Source organism: Mobula birostris, chromosome 1 (genome assembly GCF_030028105.1).
Source record: "Mobula birostris isolate sMobBir1 chromosome 1, sMobBir1.hap1, whole genome shotgun sequence".
Classification (NCBI taxonomy): domain Eukaryota; kingdom Metazoa; phylum Chordata; class Chondrichthyes; order Myliobatiformes; family Myliobatidae; genus Mobula; species Mobula birostris.
Window position 1 is genome coordinate 41184540 of NC_092370.1, and position 17962 is coordinate 41202501.

The 17962-nt window shown below is 37.9% G+C and overlaps 1 protein-coding gene across 3 annotated transcripts in view; it reads right to left on the reverse strand.

Annotated features, from left to right (window-relative positions):
* Positions 1–17957, reverse strand: part of ythdf3 (YTH N6-methyladenosine RNA binding protein F3) — a 37259-nt gene extending 19302 nt beyond the window's left edge. Inside the window, exons 1-4 of one of the 3 annotated variants that reach the window (XM_072254450.1) lie at positions 17143–17679; positions 16852–16876; positions 11208–11287; positions 565–2124 (exon numbers count right to left, since the gene is read on the reverse strand). In XM_072254450.1, coding sequence (XP_072110551.1) covers positions 565–2124; positions 11208–11287; positions 16852–16876; positions 17143–17166 — 1689 coding nt within the window. In that variant the 5' untranslated portion in view covers positions 17167–17679. Of the gene's footprint in view, positions 1–564; positions 2125–11207; positions 11288–16851; positions 16877–17142; positions 17680–17708 lie in introns of those variants that run through there. The other 2 variants (XM_072254451.1, XM_072254452.1) reach the window with 2 other exon arrangements.
* Between the last annotated feature and the right edge of the window lie 5 nt (positions 17958–17962).

Genomic DNA, 17962 nt, shown 5'->3' on the forward strand with positions numbered 1-17962 from the left:
AATTTCTACCCCATTGGCATAAGACTACTTAATGGTAAATGGTACGATAAGACTCTCTTGAGCTCACAATATACCTCTTTATAACCTTGCACTTTATTGTGTGCCTGCACTACACTTTTTCTCTAGCTGTTACAGCATATTCTGCTATTGTTTTCCCTTGTACTACCACAATGCACTGCGCAATGAATTGATCTGTACGAACAGTATGCATGACAAGCTGTGCCTTGGTATATGTGACAATAACAAAGCAATTCCAATTGTTATAATGAAAGAAAAGGCAATCTGATTCCTTTACTGCAGTATCTTGCACCATGCCAATACAAATCGTATACATCAAATTGTCTAAAAACTCATTTAATTCATGAACTGTGCATCATTAATCAAAGTCTTAAATATTTCAAGAATCTAAGACCGACACTCAATAGCTCATCAATACAGACATACTTCATACAAATATTAAGCGGTTACCTGATTTATGGTTGTCTTCTCAACAGTAATCTGAAAAAATAAGCAGAACCACATGGCACAAGTGGAAACCACAGGTACAATTTCTTCCATACTTACCCTACGTATGGCTTCCTCCTCTTCTTGACGCTTTTCATAATGTGCAAAATCATCAAAGATTGAAGTGGTATGCTTGTAAGTAGCAATAATTTTAAGCACTTGCTTGGCTTTTTCTAGGGGCACCTCCTGTGTGTCCCTTGAGTTGGTAACCGGTTTGTTATCATTATTTTCCAAACGAATATGCCGTAGCTGGTTATTGGGTACATCTTTTACAAAGATCCACTTCACTTCAAACTTGCCTTTCCATTTATCCTGCGACCATACTCCAGCGTAAGCATTATAGTCCACGGCCGACTTCATCTCAGCCACTCCACAAAAATGTCCACTTCCATTTACACTAAATAGTAAATAGAGTGGCCCTTTACTGTTCAAGGAACGAAAAGCAGCATCCAAACGTTTATTACCATGTTCAGTACTGCACCAAATAGAATATTTGATGGAACGGTGTATATCATCCTCAGAGTAGCTTTTAATTATAAATACTCGACCCGTCTTCAGACTCCAGTCAAAATCTTTGGGGTTGTAGTTGTGTATGCCTTTCAGTTTTTCCAATACAGGATGTACTTCTCCACTTGGCGGTGAAGTGCTTAAAGAGGCAATACCCAACACAAAACTCTCACTATTAGTACCACTGTTCTGATTGAAGCCAGCTCCCCGATTGCGAGGAGCAATCCAGCGGCTTTGCAACTGCTGCTGAACCTGAGGTTGCTGAGGCCCTACATGCTGTGGTGGGTGATGTGCTGGTTGGGTCTGAATAGCAATTGGCTGCTGTGGAAGCTGATGTTGCTGGATAACAACTTGAGGAGGCAGAACTTGCTGTGTAGGTGGGGCTTTGGGCACATTACCTTTGTCTTCCCAAGTTCCAATATTCATGTTATGTTTTATAGGTGGTGGTGGCACTGCAGACCCACCTATTCCTACGTTAGTCTTAGGCTTTAGCTTAGGCTGAGGTTTTGCAGGTTTCCTAGCGATAGCAGCCCATGACGTTGGTTTAGGCGCTGAAGTGGTTGTTGCTGGAATGCTATTAGCAACAATGCTACTGCACATACCAGTACTACTCAGAGCAGAACCTACAGTTTTAGTGACAGCTGTTGTCATATCTCCTCCAATCTTCAGTCCAGTCATGCCTTGCTCAATGCTATTTATGCCAGGCACTTTGCTCAAAGAATCACTTCCAAATCCAGCTTGTCCGTCAGCTATGGCTCTTCCGAGAGAACTTGGCGGATATCCATAACTGTTGTTATATGCAGAACTTTGTGTTGACTGCCCTTGAGATCCACTTGCTCCCCATGTAGAAAAGTCTGCATTCCCAGGAAAAAAGTTAAATCCATGTTGATTCAAAAATGGTGGGGTGCTCCCCAAGGCCCCTGGTTGATTAAATACACCATCTGGTATAAAGTGATGTTCACCATTGCTCATTTGTCCATATGTTGTTAAATATGGCATTGGAGGATCTCCTCCTGTTGACCAGGGAGCTTCACCAAGTGAATATGGAAATCCAATGGAAGGAGCATAGTAACTGGGCATGTATGGGTCTGACATTGGTGGGTAGCTGTTGCTCTGCAAGAAAAACAAACAAAATTTATTCTACCAACACTGGTGAAGTACTATATTTTTGTCACACATTCTTTTAAATCTACAGTGCCACTCACTCCAAACCAGCACACATTGTTACACATATCTGCAATAAAAACAACTGTATTTAAATTAGTGCCCCTTTAAAACCAGAAGGTGTAAATTCTTGATTGATTGAGGCCCAAGTTTCATTACGAACCCCACCCCTCCCCCAGCAAATGTAAAAGTTATACTTTAAACTAATTTTACAATTTATAACTTTCAATCACAACACACTTCCTCAGTAATCATATCCCAAAAATATTATTCAACATGTTTAGTTGGACATTTTAATCACAGCTGGCAAATTGTTCCAAATGCTCTATGAGAATTATCTACAGAAAAATAAACAGAACTTCAAATAACTTTTTACACATAGAAAACTCAGACTTCAAAGATACGTAGCAATTTGAGTAATTTAATTCTACCAAGGATGTCACTACAAATCTCACTAAAAATTTTTGTCGACCCAATGATCCAGAAAGTACAGATGAATTAACAGCAGGTCCCTTAAAAATTGAACTAGCACATTCAAAACTTCTGCACCTGCACACTATAGTGTAAAATTCAATGGGGGTCAGATGTCAGCACAAACAATGTTCTGTCGAGTCCCTGAAGCTGCCACTTAGCCTGGGCATTGTTTTTAATCTTACCCACCCAAGGACCCAGAAACACTGTAAACAGACCCTCAACCTTCAACCTTATGCATCTAACATGGCCCAATGAGATCATCAAAAGCAACTTTGTTCAATTGATTTGCACCTTTTATGTAGTAGAAAACATTTCTCAATAAATTTCCATTGCTTCCAAACACCTGCAAACAAAAATATTTAGTGACAATAGAAAATTCTTTCTGGTAGTATAAAGCATGGTGGCAAGGCTTTACAGTTGTTTAGAGCCATGCTACTACTAGGATCAGGTTGGAGGCAGATATGAAGTACAGGCCAGTCAAGGCAATTTGGCCAATAGCTTCTATTAAATGTGAACTTGCACTTTCAAAACTTTGCAGTTTTTTCCATATGACAAAACATATCTTGCATAAGAATTTCTCTATAAGACCTTGTACATGCAAGCTTATTTGAATACCCTAGTGAACTGAGCCCCCATTAAATCAAACTGGTTTCTACAACAATAAAGGTGAGGAATAATCAAATGCCTCAGCAAGTATTGTTGGTTGGAATAACAAAACTTTCTTCCTTTTCTGCTATTTGCCTAATTATAAGTAACCTCTCTAGTTCTGCCCAACAAAACCTCCCAAGTAGCAGCTTGATTTTGTGCACCAAGCAAAGGAACACAGCCAAAAATAATTTTATCAAACGCAATGATTCTGGTGGGCAAGTGGGTAGTATGCAAGGCTTGATTTTTGACTGACATAACTGTACACCATTCAATCGTAATCAGCTAACTCAATATGCATAAGACACCAAACCAAAGTATTTCTTCTTCACAGGCAAGCACTCCCGCAAAATCTAATTTACAAAATTAAAATAGCTATCCTAATATTCTTGACTGCATTCTCCGTTTGATACAAAAAGCCCATATAATGTGAAATTATCCTGTATTTAAAAGTAGCTAGAGGACCCAGAAAATATAACAAGTTTCTGACTCAACCTCTCATCTCCACCTCCTCCCCCCACCCCATTTATTTGGTTCCAAACATTGACTTACAGAGCTGTTTCTCAGGCCTCAATCCATAATCATTTCCTTATATCCACTGACTAAAATAAACCTTTCCAGGTAAATAACTGCAGTTGAATTCAATGACATACATAGAATCCGTACTGTCATCACCATAAGCGCCAATGTGGTAATAAATCAACGTACAGTTCAAATAAGTAGTGCCACAAACAACACTTTAAAACAGTGCCCTAATTTAACTCTCATCTTCCTTCTCCTTTCCATAAATGCTATATATATTGAAAATAAAATTCCTCTTGTATATGAATTTAATTCAAACTAACTTCAAGTTGCAAGTATTCAAGCAACACTAAAGGAATTAGACCATGAGACACAGGAGAATTAGGGCACTTGGCCCATCAAGTCAGCGCCATCATTTCATTATTGTTAATTTATTATCCCTCTCAACCCCCTGAATCTCAATCCCATGATTTTTCTTCAAGTGAGGAATTCCAAACTTTATATAGTTCAGAAACAGGTTACTTGGCACATCATGCTAACAAAGGTGCTTTCTTGATCTAGTCCTACTTACCTGTATTTGGCCTATCCTGAAACCCATCCAAATGTTTTTTTTTTAAAATGTTAACGTTCTTGCCTCTCACCTCCTCTGGCAGCTTGTTCTACATACCAACCAGCCTGCATAGAAAAACTTGTCCCTCAGGTCCTTCTTCACTTTAAATCCATGCCCTCTAGTTTTAGTGCTTAAAAGGTAAAAAAAATGCACTTCCAAAAGTTCAAAACCCCCAAGATCATCTGCTTGAAATGTACTCAACATGCTTTAAACCACAAATCTTACTCAGATGTAAACGCCACCACTTAGGCTTTCAGGTTCTTACCCCCATCTCAGGTCACATAATACTCAGGACATTTAATAATGAAAGGCTCAATGCCCTGGGCATGCTTTCTTAATATTGTATCACAGGAGACCATTCAGCCCATCGGATCTAAACAACCCCCACTGGAGCAATCATTCAGTCTCATTTCCCCTCTATTAGTTCACTTCCATTTCACTTTATTCTCTGGCTTACACAAGACTTTTACAAAAATATTAATCAACCAAGTTAATTTACTGTAGCAAATCGAGCTGCTTAAGTGGCACCCAGAAGAAACACAGCAAAAAAATCTGTAGATAGCACCTGAAATCAGAATTGAACATCAGTCCCTAAAGTTGTGAGGTAACAGCACTACCTGCCATGTCATCCTGCTACCCAATTAATGGTACATTTTAGGCAGACAACCTCTTTCTGAACAGGTACTGAATCACTGGGAAGATGACTACTGCAAAGTCTTACAACTTTAAATTGGCTTGGAACTTAGCATAACAGCATGTGGTGGCACTTCCCCAACAACCACAGTCTGTCACTTGTTCAATCTATACCAAAAGCACATTTCTTAGTTCTACTTAACGTACGGGTGCATTGCGCATTGATCATGAAGTACAACATGTGGCTCAGGCTGAATGAAAGCCCCTTCAGTTTGTCTAGACTAACACTCTAGAACTTAACCAAGAGCTCGTTACATGTAAGGTTTTGTGTTTTTTTTAAAGAGATGCTAACCAAAATTCCATCTATTCCTTCAGAAGTGCATAGAGTTACTGAACTTCAAAAGTATAGCAGGGCAATTACTTCCATGCCTGGCAGCACCCGTCTTCCCTTTTAACTTATGTTGACTGAGCAGCGAATCTATCGCTTCACTACTAGTCACCATATTTCCTCCATGACAATGCTAACTTCAAAATAAGTGTAACTGGGTATGAAGAGGATGTTCGTAGGCAGCAAAACATTATATCAACAAGTTACATCTGTTCAATATTTCAATGGTGAATGAGGATATCAAACAATGTAATTTACTTTTGTGATTAAGGTACATTGAAATATTAATATTCATAGATATAAGCTTTTCTATTTTAGGTCTATACTAAATATTTCACTTCTAAAGTGGTCCATATTTTATGTGAACAAATTCTTCAATCTTTAAATCATATTTCAAATTTAAGACCATCTATCACTAGTTTATCTTCCATATTTTCCTCCAGCAGTATCCTGCAATCCTTACAATATTGTTACCAATCCCAAATGAGGGATGCTGTACACTGAATGGCTATTACAGGTGGAAAAGAGCTTGAATTCATTCACTTTATTTCAAACAAGAATACTGCAGGTAAACACAGCAGTCTTACCCTGATGGTGAAACATACTTCTACTTTAAGGCAATTGGTACATCAACTAATAAAATGAGAAGATTTTTTTTTACTTGTTCTACCATTGTATTTATATTTCACTTACTTAAACACAAGTTATCCCAGAAACACACTAATCCATACGCACTTAGTGTACATTCCATCCATTCAAGGCTTTTGCAAAACTTCCTTATTATAGCTAATCCACAATATTTAAACATAAACAAGCTTAGAATGAGTGTGAACAAGAGACAATACTGTACACGGACCCACTAAGCTTCACTTGAATTGGAGAGATTAAAATCTGTCATTTGATTGTCAACCTTCACTGTTAATTGAAGTGCTGTAAATGAACGGCATAGTATGTAATTTTCTAAAAAGTGCCATTTCTTCATAATTCGAAAAAATTCCATTTGAATAGAATTATAAACTAAACCATAATTTTCGTGTGATTGCAGATAAATGGGATTAGGAGAAAAGCAATAAGGAAGGGTTGAGCCATATATCAATCCAAATTGATCAAGGTATTACCAGTGTCAATGAGAAAAACTTCAAAGTTTTATACTGTTCAGATGACCCAATGATCATATTTTTTTCCAAATTTTACTCAAAGATTTAAATGTCTAACCACTTTGACAGATTAATAATTTTGTGGTAAGTGTAAAGCATCCCTAAAAAGGACAACAAAGACTTGTAATAAGTTTAATTAAGTTTCATTATGTTTTGGTGTAAATTGGTACTTGGTGTAAATTTCAGTGTTTACAGGTCATTTAGCTAAGCTGAGGATTTTCTAGCTATATCATTCTAATTTTACTGCCATTTCATTGTTTAATATTATTTGTAAATATCATTAATTAAAAGATATGCAGCTTCAGAGTAAGCAAAACACTAACATATCACTGTTGTTCAAGGTTCTCTATCCAGATTCAATTACATAAGAATAGTACCAAAAATCACAGACTCATTGAGAGGTCAGGATTTGAAATTATGAAGGAGAAGCCTAACAAGTGAAATTATTGAAATTCTAGTGTGGCCACGAAAAAAAGGCATTTACAACAACTGTCAAAGTATTCCACAGTAAAATTTAGAAATTCATGAGCATACTCAGTATATTTTTAAATATCAGGCATATTGTCACATGCAACTGATCCTTTACTTTTAATAGCAACAGCAAAGTTTAATTAGCTCAACAGAAGAAAAATCAGATGGTCCTTCAACACTTCTACTGCCTTGGGAGGTAGAATGAAGTGAAAATCTCTAACACAAGAATGTCATTCAATGAGCAAGGAAATTTGTTATGAAAGTTAAACAACTAATCTTCGAGAGCAACTTAATGTTTGAGGTCTAATGCTAGTAGATAATTTATAAAGCATTGTCAAGGTTGTTTTACTAAACAGAAGGAATTTTGGCATGCAAATACACAGTGACAAAAAATAGTCAAAATATAGATCACAGCTTATGCACCATGGATCAATCTCCCATAGCAGCATCCTTCCTCTGCCCATGGTAATCTATGATTTTAATTATGGGTAAATTAAGGAGAATTAGAGAAAAAAAGCAGTCCCGATTTCAGTTGGATGACCCAGATAATTACCTGCAGGGGCTCACAAAACACAGATGGCAAGGGCCCATACATTACTGTCCTGAAGCCATGAATGGTAACTTAGTGGCAAATGACATGTAAAAGCTCTATTTGAAACTTTCCCAACAGTTATGACTGTTTGCAAAACCCTGCAGCCAAGTATTAACTTATTCCAATAGTTCACTTTTAGGAGATGTCTTAAAAGAAAAGCCAGAAAGACTCAGGAAAGAAATTCTTGTCTTTGTCTGGTTGACAAAAGGCACCGCCAAAGATGGCTTGAAAAGAATCAAGTCATGCAGAAGATCAGAGTTGAAGCAAAACAAAGATATCAACAGAAAGAATGTCTGATTCACCAGCAAGGCCAGCATTTATTGCACATCTCCCATTCTCCTTCTGGAAGGTGGCAATGAAGTGTTGTCCTTTTGGATTACCACAGTTGTGTGACAAAAATAGTGAAAGTCCCATTAGGCAAGTAGGAAATTCCAAGTTTTCAGGAACTGTAGTGCTTTTGAAACATCACTTCATGTGCATATGGAGATTATTCAAAAACATTCATTGTAGATGGTGTGAAAGCTTATGTCAGGATATAAAACAATCATTGCAGTATATCCAGCATCTGAACAACTTTTATAGCTGAATTATATGGCTGATCTAGGCAAGCTTTTGGCCCATAGCGTAGTGATACTCAGACTACTGATGGTGGGAGTATTCAACGGTATTACACATAAATTACAGCATTAGGTAGTTAGACTTCTCCTTACTGAAGAATGCGGCTGATGTGTCACTATTTTACATTTTCCCAAGCTGAAAATTTTCCAGGTCTTCGACATGCTTTCCTAGTAAGTTGCAAAGAATACTAAATAAAATGCAATGCCATAGATAAACACGTTATGAAGGGAAGGTCATCGATGAAGCAGCTGAAGATAGTTGGAAATAGGCAACTTCCCTAGGGCCCCATGCAAGATAATTTGTTTAAAACTATCATAATCACCTTCTTTTGTACCAGGTTAATACCAGATAAATTACTCTAATACTATCCCAGGCTCCTATCTTGCACCACATGCAAATATAGGCTCATCCAAAATTCTACAATATGTACTTGAGCTCACACAAAGTATCACTATTCCATCATCCCTGCACCCAACTGTCTCTAACTTTAATTTTACTCAGACTCCCCAATATCAAAGTCAAATGATGCCCTGATTGAGATTGCATGCCTTTGATTCAATACGAGAGGTTCAATTATTAATGACCCATCACACAAGAGTAGTGATGTGATCATCTGCAGTTGTGTTCTTTTTCATCCACAAACCATGTTCACTACATTTTAGTGTCTTCAGTAGTGGAAGGGGTTAAGAGATGGAATTGGGGGGAAAAAAATCGCAGCTTATGCCCTCAGGTCAAGAATAGAATTCTTGCTTCTGAGATGCGAAGATAATGAAATTCTTAATTTATTTTTTAAGATATTTCTTTAGCCCTTTTAAGATCCCTGAACTCTGACTTCGCCCCCTCAAATAATGCTTGTAAGCTTAACGCTGATTTATACTGAAGAGCAAATGCTATATCACAGAAGGTATAGCTGTGTACAGGGACTGTCAAATATTTCCACAATGACATTTTAGAAATATTTCTCATTTTAATGAAAGCACTGTTACAACTTTGTAATCTTTGATGCATTAAGCTGTGACCCGAAACCATCTAAGACCGCACTAGAAATGCATGTTGCTTGTGGTGATGCAATTTAAAGTTATTTGATTATTTGAGTATCTCCGTTGGATCACCTCTGTCGACTGGATCTTGCAATGTAATATTCTCACATATAATTTTACTCCATTCAGTGTGGATCAGCATATGCAATTTCCCCTACCTGTTCTTTCTCCTGGTCTGTCAGACAGACCAGGAGCAGAAATGAACTGCAAAGCTCGAGTACCCACCTGCCGCCTTGGTCATTCACAGAGTCGAGAATTCCCTTTGGCTGAGCAACGGACTGGGCAATGCAAACACACGCGATCCCATAAACACGAGCCAGGCACCTTCACTTTGAAAAGGCCGACGGTGACTCGCTCCTTCATTTCAAATAAAGGACAGAGAAGGACCTCATGGAATTTGTAGAGGCACCACAAGCAGGGACAAAGCAATCTGGAAAAGAAAGTCCAAATCCCAAAGTGCAAACTCTACTTCCCTAAGATTTTTCTCACAAGTTACTTGCAGCAGATTCCTGTAGGTAATTTTCAACTCTTGAAGACTCCTGCCAATACAGCAGGGATGGAAATGCTACTTCTATTACAGCATAACCAATCTGCCCTAATGCAGGACACACATGTATGGACATCCAGCAAGAATCATTGGACAGCAATTAACAATGAGCACTGTGGGCAAGTACACACCTATGCTAGTTAAAATTAGGAACAATTCAGTGTTTGGTAAAATGACTAAACAGATCAAAGCTTTTATTTTCAAAATTCTACTTCACTGCACATGTAGAGTGAACAAAATCCTTCAAAATCATGCTATACTGATAATTAATTTCCTCTCAAAAATTGTTCAAGAATAAAGAACAATTTTTTGATATATTTAACAGGACTTTGAAAATTCTGCTTTCTTAGAAGTGGTAGTATTTTGAACTCTAGGGTTGGTCCACAGTAAGAAAATACAAAGTGGGTTGGAAGAATTCTTCAAGTACCCTGCTCGTTTATTTATATAATTGGGGCAACATTTTATATTCCAACTAATTAGACATGCAGCAAATCACAGCATCCAATTTGATTGAGGAAAACCACAGGATTTAAAGCATAAATCAATGAATTTTAAAGAATAATTAATAAAGTTGAAAAACTGAATTGCACAAACCTATCTTAAGAGTTTTCCTGTAAATCTTCTTTCTTTAGACCAGCATTTTCCAGACCATGCCTGGCCTGCAGACCACCATCTCGTCCAAGAATTTCTCTCATTAAAGCATCAATGATAAGCTTACAATGGGAAAAAATCATCTATGCTTTGGGAATTATTGATTAGTGTAGATCAAAACAGCCAAATCTTTCAGCATTAGACCAATTTCATTGCCAACCGTATTAAGTGCCTATAATGCTGTTGTGCTTATCTGACAGCACTGAATTCAAGGACTGCAGAGAAATCTTAAGTAAGGCAATACAGAGTTGTTCAAGATATCATGCAGGCAACAGAGCTTATGCGGCAACATCATAATGCTGGTACTAACGATGATTAGGATTGGGAACTGATCCCTTTGGGTTTAAGACCTATGGACCTAACTTAAACATATCCATGATGTTTGCCATAAGGTGTTTTCCTCCCTCATCAAACATCAATGTTGCACCATCCATACAACTTATTTTGCTTCACTAATTTATTTGCCTATTTTTGACCTAAAGACAGGAATATTTTACCAAGTTCAATCAACTTTTACTGCTCTATAACTTACTACAGTAATTGTATCAGCAATTAGCAATATAAAACACGACAAAGAAAATTGAAAGCAACATCCTTCCACTGTGTAAATCTGCTTATGAAACAGCAGCGTATACAATGTTCTTCAATACTCAGTGAAAACACTTTGATAATTAAGGTACTTACCTGATTTGCCTGGGTTGTTAAATAAGGTTCAAAATCATCATCGTTCACTGTGTCTTTTTGATGCATCGAACCGTTCTGAACTGAAATTAAAAATATTCTATTAGTAACTCCTACTAACCAATGCAGCCACTTTTTAAAATACAATTTTCTGGAGTTTGTCTTACGTAAGCTAGTTTAACAATGAGCACAACATAACATTATAAATTCAGTGACGAAAAAGACAGGTGCCCCAAGAAATGCTAATGAAATTATAAGCAGTTTCAGGTCATCCTGTACGAAGGTATATAGTACATCAAACTGAAAATTATGTAGTTTCTGAGCTGCAGGTTTTTTTTAAAGTTGCATTCCCACAATACTCAGAGATTTAGGACAATTAAGAATAATACGAATGCACAACACAGCCAGGCCAATATATTGTAACATGACCAACATCTGCAGGGCATGTAAACAAAAACCACCATAGAAAAAATGCCATGTTCCAGTAAAAATTGAAACTAAGAAGTCACTCTGAAAACAGATTTGTAATGATCTGAGCATTTAATTTTGTAATACACATCATTTTGCAGGCAAGGGGCAACTTAACGCCAAAATAAGACTCAGTACAATTAAAGAGACCTCAAGTCCAAACTTCAACTAACTACTTGGTCAACAATGTGCACCAGAATGTTTAAAAGTATTTGCATATTACCTGTGTGTGCAATAGTCTATTACAAACATTTATCCTTTTTAATCTATTACTCAGTTGAAGCATAACTTACATTAAATACTGATGCAGATTGTAGTCGTCTCAGTTTCTTTTCATAATTAAATATGCTCAGCACTAATGATTTTCTTACATATTTCCCTCCCCAAAAGAAATTATGGTTTTACAGCCGTAGTAAGACTGATCCATACACAGCTGCATGCTATTTTGAATAAAAATTTAATAAGTCTTGTTTTGAAATGTTAATAGCAAGATAAACTATTTACTAAAACAACAGAGATATTGTAGCGCAATATGTACAGATGTACATACAAAGAACATTTATTATTAATTGCTTGGCAAGTCCATACCATGGTGAGTTCACCTTTTCTTAAAACAATATCATGTGACAATTGAATTTTCACTGGAGAGAAGTGTTACCAAATTTTTAACAACCCTAAATTGAGATATGCTACAAGAAGTAAAGCAAATCATGAAATGTATGTTGTATTACTTTAATAATAAATTCTTGCTCATCTGAATTGCACTTTAGAATTGGTACTAAACACTGAACTGTCCTAAATCAATTCAGAAGCTACTACTGATAAATTACATGAAAACTGCTGCAGCTGGGTTCTGATGACTGTTCAATTCCACATATTTCTTTGAAAGGGAACATGCTTATGGCCAGCTTGGAAAGCAGATCCAATTAATTTACTTCTAACTAGCAAATAAAGAGCGGGCATCCAAGCTCACTATTTACAGTCAAATTGTTGAAGTATGTCTACTGTAACACTTTGGTGATTAGATAGTAAGAATGAAAAGCAAATAGTACAAGTATTTGTTTGATGGTTGATTATGTCACTACTTGTTTGGTTAGTGTGACATAATTGCATGTAGAAGTTTCACTCGAATTGCAAAACCAATTCATGATGTGAAAGTAGCACCATATCCATACCTCTACCTGCTCTGCAATACACAAGGAAAATGCAAAAGATTCTAAATGGACTCACTATTCCTCTCACACTATTTACCGATTTATTTCATTTCTTTGTCTTGCACTACACTGCTGCCACAAAACAGATTTCACAACATATATCAGAATCAGATTTAATATCACGGGCATATGTCATCAAATTTGTCAACTTTACGACAGCAGTACAAAGAAATACATTATAAATAGAGGGAAAAAATCAGTTACAGTGTGAGTGTATATTATATATATATATATATACACACACACACACATATATGTATATATAAAATAAGTTTATTAAATATTTAATTTAAAATTAGTGCAAACAAAAACAAATAAAAAAGTAGTGAGGTAGAGTTCTTGGGTTCAATGTCAACTTAGGAACTGGGTGGCAGAGGGGGAAGAAGCTGTTCCTGAATCGCTGCATGTCTGCCTTCAGGTACCTGCACCTCTTTCCCGATGGTAACAATGAGAAGAGGGCACGTCCTGGGTGGTGTACACCCCGATTCTGAAATGATGCACGAAATATCTGATTGCTATGGGAGGCCAGCTAATTTCCTTCCTCTTGGGTAAAGATCTAATTCCATTTTTGATCCAACGTCAAACATCGGTGCATGTGACACATACAAAGTTCAAGAACAAAGTTACTGAACTTTAATGAAATCCACAGTAGTCTGCTTATATTGAATGGCAATGCAGAGTTCAAATATTCTCTCAAAAGATATAGTAAAATTATATCTTGCTTTCCATTCTTTGCTATTACATATTCCCCTCAATGTAGAGAGAAAAAAATAGAACTGTCTGAAATCCAGGTACAATGCGTAGAAGGCCATTGTGAGGGTGAAATGAGAATTCCATGTGAAGCTAGACACCTAACCGGATGCACAACAGTTGTGGCAGGGTTTCCGCGCTATTACTTCCTAAAAGGTGAAACCAAACAGTGATACTTCACTCCCGGATGAGCTCAATGCCTTTTAAGCACAACACCAGTGTGAATCATCACAGCATCTGGCGATACTGTGATCTCGTCTCAGAGGCTGATGCCCAAACATCTTTCAAGGAAGTGAACCTGCTGCAATTTGCTTACCACAACAAGTCCACAGCAGATGCAATCTCACTGGTTCTTCAGTCTGCTTTCAAGCAATTGGACAACAACAAAACACGTCATGCTACTATTGTGATTACAGCTTGGCATTCAGTATCAGTAGCCCAGTTAAGCAACTTTCAAAACCTGCACCTCCGCATCTCCTACAACTGGACCCTCAACCTCCTGGGAGACCACAGTCAGTGCAGATTGGTAACAACTTCTCTTCACTGGCCATCAACATAGACACACCTCAAAGATGTACTATTAGCCCACTGCTCCGCCTTCTACATTCATAACAGTGTACCAAAGCATCCATAAGTATGCCGATGACACCACTCCAGTTGGTGGTATCTCAGATGCTGTTGAAAAAATTTACAGGAGTAAGATAGATAGGCTGATTAAGTAGTATCACTACAACAACCTTGCACTCAACATCAGTAAGACTAAGGAACTGATTATTGGCTTCAAGAAGGGGAGGCTGATAGCACCACCAGTGATTGAAAGAGTGAGCAGCTTTAAGTTCCTAGACATCAACATCTCAGATCTATCCTGGGCCAAACACATTGGTGCAATCAAGAAGGCATGCCAGAGGCTCTACCTTGTTAGGAGTTTGAGGACATTTAGAGTTACCAAAGACGACTGCAAATTTCTATAAATGCACAGCAGAGAGCATTCTGACCGTTTGCATCACAGCTTGGTAATCACAAGAGATTACAGAGGGTTGTAGACCCAGCCAGCACCATCATGCAGGACCACCATCACCTGAGATACGCCCTATGTCAGTGAAAATAAATCTGATTCTCCTGATTTTGTTCCTTCAACATAACTCAATGGTCATTTGCAAATCAAACAATGTAAGCTTTCCTCCATGCAAGTTATCAAACATGGCAGCTCAAATAGCAATAAATTTAAGATTTTTTACGGCTAAAATGAATGTTTTCAGATCTCTGCAGATTGGAATCAGTCCATCAACCCATCCAAATGTCAACAACTCAAACCATTTAAGATCCAATCAGCAGTAAACAATGCACACAATTGACTGGGCTCAGGCAAATGGGTATAAACAGGAAATGAATTCAAAGCTTGGTACATTCTTAAACACTTAGTTAATTTTATTGAACAATATATGCATCTTCCATGTACTGAAATTCTCAATTTTTCCTGAAAAATTGTGATATTTCACAGTTCTAATATTCAGTTGCATACAAAATGACCAAAACTTTTTTAAAAAATCTCAAGAACAATGGAGCATTCTGCTATTACAGTAAAAGGGTACAGCAACTTCAACTGAGGGGCAAAATTTGATTTAAGCTCTGACATCCAAATGCTGCTGGCTGGTTTATGCCATTTCACCTTAGCTTAGCAAAACTCCACTTCCTGTCTTCCAAGAGAAATTCATTAAATAGCACAAAACTGCAGCACTTGCAACAAAGCTTTTCACAGTTATTCAGTATGGAAACTCAGCACATCAAGTTTTTATTGCTGCTTAAGAGAAATTGAATTTAAAGTACACTTTAAAAAATACTTAATTTTCCCATCAGTAATCTAGTGTTTGTTTCCTTCTGCTTTCTGTACGTGATTTCAACTATTCTAATATTCTTCCTTCCCAATCATTTCACTGCTTATTGCACAATACCTCAAATTTCATTAATAAATAACCAGATTGACTGCTAGATTCCAGATGTTTTTTATCACCCTCATCACACTGGTCAAGTTGCCCTCAAACCAGAGATAAAATTAAAAACTTGGAGCAAGTCTTAGTAATGGCAAAAGGTGAGAAATACCATGTCAAAATAAATTATGATCCTAATTGCAAATAACTGAAGATACTGTAAACAATTGAACTGAAGACTGCAATGAGATTTACAAGCTGTTAGCTCATCTCCACATTGTTGGTGTTGAGTATGTTACAAAAGTACAGTATTTGTAAAATTAGAAGAATGAGCAATGTTAATTTTAATGAGCATTATAGTATCAAGGCATAGTTTGGGAGTCACTTGGGAAATTACTGATTATGACTAGCAAGTTGGAAAGTGAAGTTGAGACCCAGAACATATCAGCCTTGATTTCATTTAATGAAAGAGCTACACTACTACTGTTTGAAGGTTTCAAATGCATGTACACCAGCTGCTGATTAAATTAGATTACTGTACAAAATTTGCCGAGGCAAATTTCATATTTTTAAAAAGCAGTGTTATTTTCAGAAGTAAAAGTTTTGGGTTACAAATATTGCCAATGTAAATCGATATTGTTGTGAACACACACAAAATAGCAGAAATACTCAAAGAGATCAGACTGCATCTGCGAATAAAGAAACAACATTAATGTTTCAGGTCAATGGCTCTTCAGAGATGGGTCCAATAAAGAGTCACTGAGCTAAGAAGATTACTTCATTTCTTTCAAGGTACTGCCTGACTTACTCAGTATTTTCACCATATTCTGTTTCAGATTTCCAGCATCTGCAGGTCTTTTCTTCAATTACATCTTAATCTCATTTTCAGAGTTTGAATCAAAATAAAATACTTATTTTGAAAAAAGCCAGAAGCAAAATTCAGACAAATGAAACACTAAAGCCACTTAAGTATCAACTTCAGACTGAATAATCGTAAGACATGTGCCCTGGCTGAACGCAATCTACATCTGTCAATTTAATTAACTCTCTTGGAGAAATTACCCTAAATCAGAAAAAAAATGTCCTCCAATATGAACATTAAACATATCCTCAAATTATGTAAAAGGGAAAAAATAGTTTCCAAATAGAGACGAGCTCCGAAATTTTTTAAAAAAGTGATATTAGGAAAAGCTTCGGGTTAAAAAAAAAATTGCTTTAGAAACAAACACAAAAAAAAGCAAAAACAGTCAATCTGTGAAACTAACAATGAGTTACGGACCAACTCACCTTTACTTCCCTGTCCTTTCGGTCTCTGATGTAGTATCGTGTTTAATAGAAAGCAAAAATGCAAAAAGAAAAAAAAAACAAAAAAAGAAAACACCCGTCAGTACCTCATGGAAATTCGAAATTCAATATTAAATTAGCTAATATTTAAACTAATAAATCAACCTTGTTACTAGAGTGCAAGCGACAGGAAATATGTAAGGGAGGGAGGGAAGGAGCTGTGGCCTGCGAGGAGGCGGCAGCGAGCCGGACTCGAGTACTCGCTTGCCCGCCAGCCAGCAGCCAGCACATTACCTGCTCCACGCTGGTGGCAGACATTCTTCATTAAACAACAGCGGGCAGGGTCTCGGCCGCGGCCTCAGGCTCCGCCGACTCTTTTTATATTAAAAAAAAACGAGCTCCCAGTGGATCGCGCAACGGCCCAGGCCAATGGTGGTAAATCCCAGGAGGAGGCGGTGGAGCGGGCAGCTGTCTGTGTTGCGAGCAGGTCGCGGTCTCCCCTCGGGCCGGGTGGCGGTGACTGACTGTGTGTACGTGTCTGTAGATGTACGGTTACTACTCCTCTCGCACACAATGGCGGAGCGCTCCTGCACCCACTTCCGCTCGGAGCCTCTGACCTTCCGGCATCTGACGTCAATGCGAGAAGGACAACCGGAGGAACGGCAGAGAACTGGGCAACAGCTACGACGCGGGTCCTCCAAGGAGGGGGCGCAGTACACGAATCCGCCGCTCCTTACCCCAAACACTGCCACCTGTTGGAACCGACCTGCACCGCACCGAGAATGGAGTTCCGTCCACCGCTTGTACTAATGTGGACTAAATTCGTATTCACAAAATGCCGTGGTCAAAGCAACACTCACACCACGCTAGAGAGCTCAGCAGGCCGGGCAGCATCCGTGGAAACGATGAGTCGACATTTCAGGCCGGAACCCTTCGTCAGGACTGGAGGGGGAAGGGGCAGAGCCCCATAAAGAAGGTGGGGGGAGGGTGGGAAGGGGAAGGCTGGTAGATTCCAGGTGAAAAACCAGTAAGGGGAAAGATAAAGGGGTGGGGGAGACGAAGCAGGGAGAGGGTAGGCAGGAAAGGTGAAGAAAGAATAGGGGAAAACACAATA